Source organism: Gastrolobium bilobum, unplaced genomic scaffold (assembly GCF_033153095.1).
Source record: "Gastrolobium bilobum isolate Gb01-03AN ecotype WA unplaced genomic scaffold, APGP_CSIRO_Gbil_v1 utg93010, whole genome shotgun sequence".
NCBI lineage: Eukaryota > Viridiplantae > Streptophyta > Magnoliopsida > Fabales > Fabaceae > Gastrolobium > Gastrolobium bilobum.
The window spans coordinates 31,298-42,889 of NW_026898396.1; the positions used below are offsets into that span (position 1 = coordinate 31,298).

Sequence of the window (11,592 nt, forward strand, 5' to 3'; positions counted from 1 at the left end):
GAATCTCATTCTCTCTTAGATAATCCTGAAACTCTTGACTCAGATATTCGCCACCCCGATCAGATCGAAGTGTCTTAATCATCTTGCCAAGTTGTTTCTCCACTTCATTCCTAAACTCTTTGAACTTTTCAAAGGCCTCGGATTTGTGTCTCATAAGATACACATATCTGTATCTGGACTTATCATCAGTAAAGGTAATGAAATAGGAGTATCCTCCTCTAGCCTGAGTAGATAAGGGCCCATAAACATCAGAATGAATGAGTTCTAGTAACTCATTGGCTCTATGACTCACAAGTTTCTCAACCTTGGTCTTCGTCATTTTACCAGCCAAACAAGACTCACAAGGTCCATAGGATTCAAAATCCATGGAATCCAGATAACCATCGTGATGGAGTCTAGACAGTCTTATCTCATTAATGTGTCCCAATCTACAATGCCAAAGATAGGATCGATTACCTAATCTAGGCTTCTTAGTCTGAATACTAAGAATGTCACTCTCCGTATTTAAATCCAAAACATACAATGCATTCACTCTAGATGCGCAAGCATAAACAAGATCATTCATAATGATGGAAAACTTGCCATCTTTTATTACAAAGTGAAAAGCAGATTGTTCCAAACTAGAAATAGAAATAATGATTCGAAAAATTGACGGAACATAGAAACAATTATTCAAATGTATAGAAAGGCCCGTAGGCAACAAAAGATCCACATACCCAACGGCTAGTGCAACAACTCTTACTCCATTCCCGACGCGGAGATTGACCTCATTCTTCTCCAGCTTGCTAGGACTCTTTAGTACCTGCAACAAATTGCAGATATGAGATCCACAACCAGTATCCAATACCCATGAAGCTGAATCAACACTTGAAAAATTAATTTCTATAGTGAACATACCAGAGGCTGAAGCATCATCATAATTCTTTCCCTTGAGGCTCGCAAGGAATAATGGGAAATTTCTCTTCCAATGTTCTTCCTTCTGACAATGGAAGCATATAGTTTTAGCATTGTTCTTGGATTTCTCCTTTCCTTTCACTTTGCCCTTGCCTTTCTTCTTCTTGGGCTGACCTTTGGGCTTGAGATAAACTTTGAACTGCCAACAGCTTCAGTCCCGTGTAGCTTTTAAACTTTAAAGGCTCTCCAGTTCAGCAAGAAGAGCTCCCATTCAAAATGTTAGATAAATAACTGCCCTTTGTATATATACCTCTGCCACTCTACTTCCATGAAAGAATAAAAATAAAAACCATCAACTAAGCATAAATGAAGTGGCACAGACACTATTACTAGATAGTTTATATATATAACAAAACAGTTATACAAAGGGAAAGAGACACAAAGCTACTGAACAAACGACCCATATAAAAATGGCCAAAGATCTAAAAATGTAACACACATACACACTAAATATCCGGAACCACAACCAAAGGTAATCACCAACCTAAAGATTGAAACATTCCTTTGTAGCTGATCATTCTTAAAGTGCTAAACATAGTTTATTAGGATTCTGATGGAACCCAGAAATTCACAGAAAGAATAACAACAATTAATAGTAAAATAACACTTCTATTAACAGCAAGACATGAAATACAACGATGAAAATACAGAAAAAATAAACCAAAGGTCTCAACTCACCCTCAAAGCCAAAGACCTCGGCCTTAAGAGATCCGTAGAGATCCTTTTCCCAATTCTCAATTTCGATTACGCTGAATACATGCATATAGACACCTCACCCTAAACATCTATATATATTAATCCTAACTAATGATAACTAATGGGCTTGGATATTTATTGAAGGCCCATCAGATACAAACCCTGGATGGAAAGTGAAGAACAACACTCCTCAACATAACAATTATTAAGACATCTCTGTTCTGATAAGTTACTTTCTTAATTTCTACATTAACTGATAACCCCCCACTTCAAACAAACTCAACTTAGCTACTACTGAATTTGAACAGGCTCAAGACCATTGTCAATTGAAGCCTTCACAGCATCTATAACCACTTGTGTTTTCCTGCTAATGGTTGGCCACTTACTCTCATGTTTTGAGTTCTTGAACTTAATTGCTCCGACCAAATGAGCAAATTCCCTAACCATAAGTGCCTCCTGAGGGAGATCTGTGTGAATTGTATGTTCAATTGGTTTTGGAGCCCAACCTTTAGCAAGTTCCACAAAGTAAGAATTTGAACTTGTGGAAAATAAGGCCTCATTCTCTTGGTTAGGAATAACATAATCATGAACTCGCAAAGACCCTTTTGTTCCCATTGCAGTTATATCCATTGACATATCTGATAAGAAGGAACAATAAAAGGTTGCTACTTTGTCATCATCCCACAATAGAGAAGCCTCACAAGCTAGAATAACGCCAGCTTTATTATATGTAGGTTTGCGTAAGGTTCGCGCAGTTTTAGGTAACTCGTAGTTTGCAGCCCATAAGATTGCTCTGACACAATACCACCCAGTATCACCAAGAGTTCCAAGAACATCAAGGTCTGGCTTCACTCGAATGTCATTCTCTAGAAAATAAGGAGTAACACCATAAGAAAAATTTGCATGTACCTGTAAGCAAGATACAAATGACAAAAGAATCAGAAAATAATGAAGCATAAGCAAATATTCAAATATTCAAAGGTCTGGCTTCACTCGAATGTTATTCATATGATAGAACATGAATTTTGTACATGGGGGCAAGGATAAGGTAGTATCTAATAGCACAAAAGCTTTTTCTAAGTACAAAGGGTTAATTTTGAAAATGAATCCTTTCCTATCTAATTTTAATATCATCATAAATCTCAATCATTCATTGATAAACTTCATGAAATAAAAAAAGAAAAAAAAATTCAAGTATTGTTAACCATTGATTATTATAAAAGGATTGGAATTTAAGAATTTAAAAGAGAAAGAACAATACACATTCATTAATTCACAATGGGTATAAAATTCTGAAAGAATGGGGCTGAAGTGATAAATTAGTATATGATAATGAGAGATTTAGAAATTTAAGTGAGGGCATATACTCCATTATAAAGTGGGTCTGTTATTACATAACATAACATTTTATGACTCAGTTATTTCTATTTTTTTATTTTTTATTTTTTATTTTTTTTATTTCAACTTTTAAGGAGGCAAATTAAAAAAAATTATGTCTACTTATAAAAATAGAAAGAGTAAATATCATTTTTGGTCCCTAACAAAAAATACGGTCCCCACTTTAGTCCCTTACAAAAATAAATTAGTCAGTTAGTCTCTAACAAATTCAAAGTGGAACCATTTAGTTGAAATCGTGGTCTCTCACAAATTTAAAAAAGACCTATATTAGTCTCTCAAAAGGACTAAAATAGGTCCACTTTGAATTTGTTAAGGATTAACTGACTAATTTATTTTTATAAGAGACTAAAGTGGGGACCGTATTTTTTTGTTAGGGACCAAAAATAATGTTTACTCAAATATAAATAAATAAACAAGCTAGTAAAGGATAAAAGTTGGATCTGTCGAGCGAGAAGAGTAAACAAAAGATTTTTTTATTTTAAATATCAATCTCAGGAAAAACAAAACAAAGCTAACATTTGTCAAATTCTGATGCTATCCCACTTGAAATATATGCATACAGACAAACACAGAATACATCCTCTCATATTCAGATTAGATTTTAGTGGTCATGTAAATTTCTTATATTTATATATTTTTTATTAATAATAATTAGAACACACTTATTTGATAAATATGAAGAGATAGACACGAAAATTTAAAGGTAATATCAAATTTTAACAGGATCCACATCCCACGTAAACACGCAATCAATTTTATTTTATTTTTTATATAAAAAATGCAAGATATCAATTTTTTTTGTCCGTAATTGATAGGAAACACTTCCAAAAGTTCAAAAATACAGTTCCATACCGATTGAAGGCGACCAAACTGGTTGGGATCTGAAAGAAACTGAAACATTTTCAGGGTCCTAGGGTGGTGCATCCACATGGTACCATCCATGTACTGCAAACCATTGGATTCACATGCTTCCAAAATCTTGTCAAGTTCACCAACGTTGAGAGCCACAGGCTTTTCAAGCAACAAGTGCTTCTTCTTCTGAGCAGCGAGCACTGCCCAGTGAAGGTGCAAGCTCGTTGGAAGCGGCACATAAACGGCGTCAACGTCAGGGTCATCGAGAACTGCTTCGTAGGAACCATAGACCTTGGCATGTGGAGGGAAGTTATTGGAAGCTGCGAAGTTTGAAGCTTTTTCCAAGGAACGACTTCCAACGGCGTAAAGGGTTGCGTTTGGAGAAAGGGTTATAGCCCTTGAAACTTTCCGAGCTATCTCTGCACAACCGAGGATTCCAAATCTTATTGGTTGTTCTTCTGTCATTTTTGCCAGAGTGAACACTGAGCTTTGGAATGTTGGTTGCTAGATAGCACAAAATTCCAATGTGTAATGTTACTATATGTACTTCCTTTCCTCTTTCTACTTTTACTCTTTGGTTGTCTTAGTGTGTTACAATTTACAACTTATAACCATAATAGGATTTATAGGAGCTTTTATGTTTTTTATGATTTTTTTTAATCAAAATATTTTTATAAAAAATTTCCTACAGAGACAATTTTCTATGGGCCTCGTGCATTGTGTTTTTTCTCTCCTTTTATCCTTTGCTTACAACCATAATAGGGTCGACCGGAGAATCGATAAACCGGTTACATAATCGGTTCAATTTAAGTAACGGATCGGCCGTGCATCAGAACCGATGCGACTCGGTCGGTTTTCATAAAAACCGGTGACCCGATCGGTTAACCGGTGACTCGGTCCCTTCAAAAAAAAAAATTCCAATACCTTTTTTTAAAAAAAAAATCGTAATGAACATATTTGAATATTTTTTTGCTTATTGACTTACATAAGTTATGTACCTACAACACTAATATTATCCTAATTATGTACTACGCAGAAAATTTTGAATTAATTTATAGTTAGAGATGTCTTTTTTTGAACCTAAAGTCTCGTATCATGATTATTATATTTTTGTTTAATCTTTTATTGGACAATAATATGTGATTTATTTTTTATATTAAAATATTTGAAATTTTTATCATTTTTTTTAGATATTTGAGTATGTTTATAATTTTTTAATATAAATTATAAAATTGCATATAATTACCGAGTCATGCGATTAAACCAGTGACCCACTAATTAAACCAATGACCCAATAATCCAGTACCTCGATCGAGTCAATCACCGAATTAGTTTTAATAAAATTGCCTTTTATTAAAAGCCTCGTTGTCACGCTCAAGGGTTTTGTTTGACCGTGTGTTATATCACAGAATCTATAGTCAGATATAGCGGATTTTGCAAAAAAAATGACATTTTGATGGTTGTCTTGTCTCATGAATCAAGAATAGAGAAAATATGGTTGAAAATGTAATCTTAGTAAGATTATTAATTGTTATTGTTACTCAATAAGTAAAAAAATTAAGACATGCGTCCGTGTAAAAGAGATTTTTCCTTTTTAAATTTTTTTTTTTCCTTTTTAGTGAGAAGTACGATTAATATCATCACTAGTCAACAGTACCACAATTTCTCAACCAGCTATATATGATTTCTTTCAATGACTGGGCATGATAATTTTTTTGGATTTTTTTTAATTTTTATTTCCAAGAATAGAAATAGATAGAATCGGTTTATTTTTTTATTTTCGAGATGAATCGGTTTAATTTTTATATTAGAAAATAAAATAAAAAATAAAATAAAAAATAAAAAAATTTCTATTTTTTTGTTCCCGAACACAAAATGAGAAACATTTATTTCTCTCAATCACTCTCCAGTCTCCACCACAACCATCATCACCACCACCACCGCCATCATCCCGACACGACCAGAGCCACTATCGTCGCCATGATCATTGTACAATCAATGTCTTCGTCACCACCACCACCACGATGCCATCGCCACCATTACCTCCACCTCTACCTATCACCATTATCACTATCACCATGCCACCGTCACCACCACCACTACCATCATCGCAGTCACTGTTGTCACCGCCACGTCCACCACCACCATCACCACCACTATCACCATTGTCGCAGCTACTGCTGTCACTACCATCACCATCAACATAAACAATACTATCACCACCACCACCATTACCGCCGCTGCCCGCCGCCATCGCCACCATTACCACCACTATACCATCGCCGTCGCTGCCACCACCACCACAATATTTGGAAAAGAAAGTAATACTCAGAAATATTTTTATTATATGGAAATATTTTTATTATATTATTTGTTATGTTACAAACGTAATTTTCATTGTCAGAATAAAAATAGAACACGTTATCAAACACATTTTTTTTCTTAAAAAATTATTCCAAGACACAAATATAAAAGAATCGTTTCTTTTCAAAAATAATGTCAACAAATAGAATGATTGTCATGCACATCCTAAAACTATTAATAATTCCATATAAAGGGTAATGCTTTTTACAAATTTTGAGGGAGTCATGGTCCCTCAAATAGCACTAAGATTTAAAAAAAAATAAAACTAGGATTTGGTCATGTAATTATCAAGTATTATTAATCCACATGTATCCACTCACGTCCATTTCAGTAGGTAAATATCTTGTCTTCTTCTCCTTTGCTTGTTCATATTCCGTAAAGCTTCGTATCTTATTGTGGAAAAAGATGCTAATATCTTGCAATTATATGCATCTTTTGTTTCTTTCTCATCAATAATAGCAAGTTACTATCATATTACAGTTTAATCTAGCAGCCGTTAACTTTGACACGTTACTAACACTGATAATTTTATTCATTACGTATGCACATAGAAATATGTGATACATTGTATAAGACCCAAATTCTCCCACATTCCTCTCTTTTTACTAGTTCAGTGAAATATTTCATTAATTGAAAAATGTTATTAGGATCTATATGATTTTATTTTATTTTATTTTTCTGATTCAAGAGCAGAAATATAAGAATAAAAAGTACAGTATAACCTCAACAGAGTTTTGAATTAGAATCTGACCCCTGTAGTTACTCTTAACTCCAGTTTACATCTATTTTTGCATGGAACTATGGGAAATAAGCGTAATTAAGGCAAGTAAAAATAATAAAATAATGAAATGATAAGAAATATAATCCCTTGAAATAAAAAGATATTATATTGATAAGAAGGAGGAGGAGAAGAGTTTTATGTGGATAGCCACAAAGAGAGAAAGAGAGAAAAGAAGGGAAGAAGAAGAAGGAGATGTAAGATTAAACTTCAAGGTTTCTTCTAGTTTTTAAGTTCAAGGTTAATAAGAATTCTAGTCTTCTCTATGCTAATTTTGAGCTTCTTGTATGGCAATTTCAGAGAGACCTTGCTTTAAAGAAGAAAGGAGGAAAACAGACAAGAAGATAGTTTTTGATGATCTAGATGATGAAGTCCTGGACCCGGAGCACAACTATCCATTGATTATTTTTGGGTTGTTAGCAAACTATCGAGTAGATAGAATGTTAGTAGACCCAGGAAGTTCTGTGGATATTATTTTTTGGGATGTATTCGGATGATTGGATTTAGATCATAATCAGTTGGAGCCTTGTGGAGCAGATTTGTTGGTATTTTTCGAGGACAAGATTAAACCATTGGGGTATATTTCTTTGAGACTGACATTAGAAAAGACACCTACTCATAAGACGGTGACTTTGACATTGGCAGTAGTGGACATTGTGTCTGCTTATAATGTTATTTTGGGCGAGCCATTTATGAAAAAATTTAAGATATTTTTGTCTATAGATCAATTAGCCATGAAGTATGTGGCAAAGGATGGAAAAACAACTACCGTGAAGGCAGATCGAGTGGTAGATCGGAGTTGTTACAACATGAGTTTGAGGATCCCTCAAGAAAGTAAAAAAGGTAGTAAGGTAGAGAAGGAAGGAAAGCCGGAAGAACTCAAAGCAGAGGAAGAAGAAGGAAGAGAAATAGAAATGAAAGAAAGCAAAGAATCTTAAGTGATGTTAGTAGGGCTGGATCACAGAGTTAAAAGTAAAGGAGAAAGGTTGAACCCATTAGAACAATGGTTGAGTTTCAACTCGGATTATTGCCCGAGTCGGTTACTTGTAACAACCCGTTGTACACCGGTGTTGTTAACATTAATTATGATATTAAGCGTAGTTGCAATCACAGCAATTCATTTATAAAAATGCGAATAAACTTTTTCCGTTATTACGAGAGTATTTAAAACAATAAAAAGCGTAATAATTAAAAGTTGTGACCATAACTGTAAACTCTTGCGGAATACTTATTTAAAATATTTTTATATCTTATTTTACTCAATACAAGACACTAAGGGGTTCCCATAAACCCACTTAGCTAATTTCTCGATTTTACGTTTTCCATCCATCCGAACATGGTTCGGTATATTCATTTACATTCTCTCAATTTTCTTGGTGTTCGTCTCATCTTTTGACATTTTATTCTACACTCAATTACCTTTCTAGGAAGCTATCAAACGCTTTATTTAGAGCTCATTTGCTCCGGATATCGCCGTTTGAAGTTGGACAAGCGAAACTGCCAACCAACCCCAAAATAGCTTCAAACATCCCTCACTCCACGAATTACTGCAGAAAATATACTCAACTAATTGCTCTCAAATTTTTAAACAACAAACTATACACCTAAACCTTCAATTTGACATATCATACACTTAATTTAACTGAGAAATGAAGCGGAAATTAATTTCACAAAAATTTCTGGACAGTCCGTGTTCACAGGTGCGTTCTGGACAATCCGTGTTCACAGGCTTCTACAGGGCTGCGTACAACCCAGAAAGTTCTCAAATTTTAACACAATGTAGAAAACATCTCAAGATTTAAAATAGCGTATGACACGTCCCTATCGGACCTCTGTGAAGGGAGATATGCTCTCTCAAATTTCGCATAAATTATGCCAATTCTACAGAAAATTCGCCAGAGTTTCCTTTGTTTTTACAAAAATCCCCAAGTTTGCAAATGCTTTCTAATACCTCAAATGTACCTAATAACCAATGGGTGGCACACACAAGGACCAACAATGCATTGGGGCACTTACAACCCAACTCAGTTTACAGTTATTACACAATTCATACCATATTGCTCACTTTATTTTTCCTTAACTTATTTCAATCTCCAATATCCATTTACATGCATTTTCTAAACATACATATAATCATAATCTTAAAATAGGCCTATTGCACTTTCATCGTATTACACATGCTTCAAATTACACAAGGTCCAAATACAATCTTTACAATTATCCAATTACAACATAATTCATAAATCTCCAAATGCTATAAAATACTTGTATCTAGACTTAGGCAAAATAGCATGAACAAATATGAACATAAACTCGTCCTATAAATAAATACCATGTTCATGTCCTAAATCTAGTCTAGGCCCAATGGCCATCAAAATGCAAAAGCATAAAGTCCTCCTACGACTCATCCTACGGGCTTCTTGCCCGCCGTCTCCTATGCCACTGCTACCTCCTGAAATAATGCCCTCAAGACGGGGTGAGATATACAAATATATCTCAGTAACCCAGAGGTTCTGGAGAATACTCTGCCCAATAGCTCACTTCGATGCATATAAATAATATAAAACAACATCTTAAAAAACGAGATAAAGCAAGGGATTTAGAGAAACTGGGGCATATAGGAATACAAAATACAACGAAGCTGGAATGGTAGCTACCAATACCACGCAACGCCTTGCCTAATGGCTTGGCATATAAGCCTACGGGTCTCATCCAAGGCGTGTTCCAAGAATAACTAACCAAGGTACCCCTCCCATCCGCATACACCCGAGACTTCATAGTGTGCTCCTATCTGGATCACACACCACGACCCTGGGTCAACTGGAACTCCCTCTCGGAGACCTATCCAGTGGAAGTCCGAAACGCCCGAAGGAAAAACTTTCTAATGGCCAGAGACTCGGTACATCTAGTGTACCACTAACATACATAATAAATGCATGATCATGTTATTCTACACTACTCATATACATTTCCTACCATAACCCTCAACGGGTATGGTGGAACACACAAGGGGAACAAGCCTCAGTACCAAGAGGTTACCTTAATAAGTCTCTCCACTTAGCTCCAAAGCAGTATATTCTCTGAGCTCGTTACTCAACAGAAATGCCTACACAGAGGACATTCTCAATCACTTAAAACTCACACGAACATATGCAAGTTAACAATTATTCAAGCATTGTTCCAATCACTTACCTCAATCCCACTTGGTCCAAGACCAATGGTGATCCACCGACTCACGGTTCGGGATTCAACTCAACGTACGACAACCTACAACAATTATGTACGAACAATCAATACACGACAATTCTATCAAATTACGAAAACATCAAAAATCCTCCCCTACACCATGTAGGTTTGGCCATTAAGGTGAAATTTTGCATTTTATTTTTCTAACTTTTCTTTCTCACTTTCTTAGGCATCCTTAGGTTGTCGAAAGGCCATATCAAGTACCGTTTTTCACTTTATGTCTTTTAAACGTCGTTTTGCTTAATATTTTGCTCTATGTCCAATTAAACACTCAACACTACCAAATATTTTTCTATTGATTTTCCAACCTTCCAACCACCACACAACCATCTAATTACCATTTAACATGTGATACATCATCCAAGCAAAGTCAACAACATCCAACTCCTAATTCTCCTCAAATGGCCGAATTGTAACATAGGAAATTCCAAAGGATTTTCACTCCAATTTTAACCACTTCACACATCATACAATCCCATTCTATCAACCTACAATCACGCCACAACTCATCAATCCAATCCTAACACATTTCCAAAACTCAAAGTCTTGGCATCCTAAAATTTTTCTTAAGTTAAAATTTCACATTTTTCATCAATAATTTTTATTGCATTTATGGATACTACACAACATTCTAAGACACATTCATCTACAAACATTTTCCATTTGAGCGCTCTAAACACATCAATCAACCAAGCCCTCTTTAGGGTTCATGAAAATAAATCATCAAATTAATCCATGAGAGGTGTTGAAATATACTCACAAGCTTGGCCTAGGACCCCTCCAAGTGATCTCCAAGCAATGGCTTGAACACACAACTCCAAAATCACAAAAATCCCTCCTATTTTTGTGGCTGGTTTTGGCCCTTTTCTAAAAAATGAGAGGGTTTCAAAGAAAACTAATCGATGGGTTGTGTTCGGATGATGATTTCCAACAACTTTGCTCACAAACTTTTCTTGATTCGGAGGTGTATTGAAGGAGTTATGAGGAAAAGAAATTTTTGAAGCAAATCTCCCCTTCCATGGAAGGCAAGCACGGTTTGGAGGAGGAAGGAGGAGCGAGAAAAATCAGATTTGTGGTGTTGTCCAAGTGGCAAGGTTCACTTAAGTGAGGTGGGTCCCACATGCGATTTAACTTTAATCAATCACCTAATTTAAATCACCAATTCATAACCTACGTATTTTTCTCGTTCACGTCATATCTTTACTTCCTAAAAATACTGATTATATTTTCACGCTTATCGATACAATTATAGCGCAATATTTTACACCGGGAAAATCACTATTCATCAAATTTTTTGAAACTTG

General features: G+C 35.1%; 1 protein-coding gene across 2 annotated transcripts; it reads right to left on the reverse strand.

Moving 5' to 3' along the window:
- Window positions 1-613: 613 nt before the first annotated feature.
- Window positions 614-4,528, reverse strand: LOC133315717 (uncharacterized oxidoreductase At4g09670-like). Of its 2 annotated transcripts, XR_009752122.1 has the most exons (4): window positions 3,901-4,528; window positions 1,633-2,559; window positions 898-1,214; window positions 614-802 (listed from the first exon to the last, which is right to left on the reverse strand). XR_009752122.1 is itself a non-coding variant. In XM_061517384.1 (2 exons), the coding sequence occupies exons 1-2, from the start codon at window positions 4,363-4,365 to the stop codon at window positions 1,942-1,944; spliced, it is 1,083 nt and encodes a 360-aa protein (XP_061373368.1). In that variant the 5' UTR covers window positions 4,366-4,528; the 3' UTR covers window positions 1,264-1,941. The 2 variants fall into 2 exon arrangements, 1 of the variants encoding a protein (XP_061373368.1); XM_061517384.1 differs by lacking the exons at window positions 614-802; window positions 898-1,214 and having other exon boundaries at window positions 1,264-2,559.
- Window positions 4,529-11,592: the final 7,064 nt, after the last annotated feature.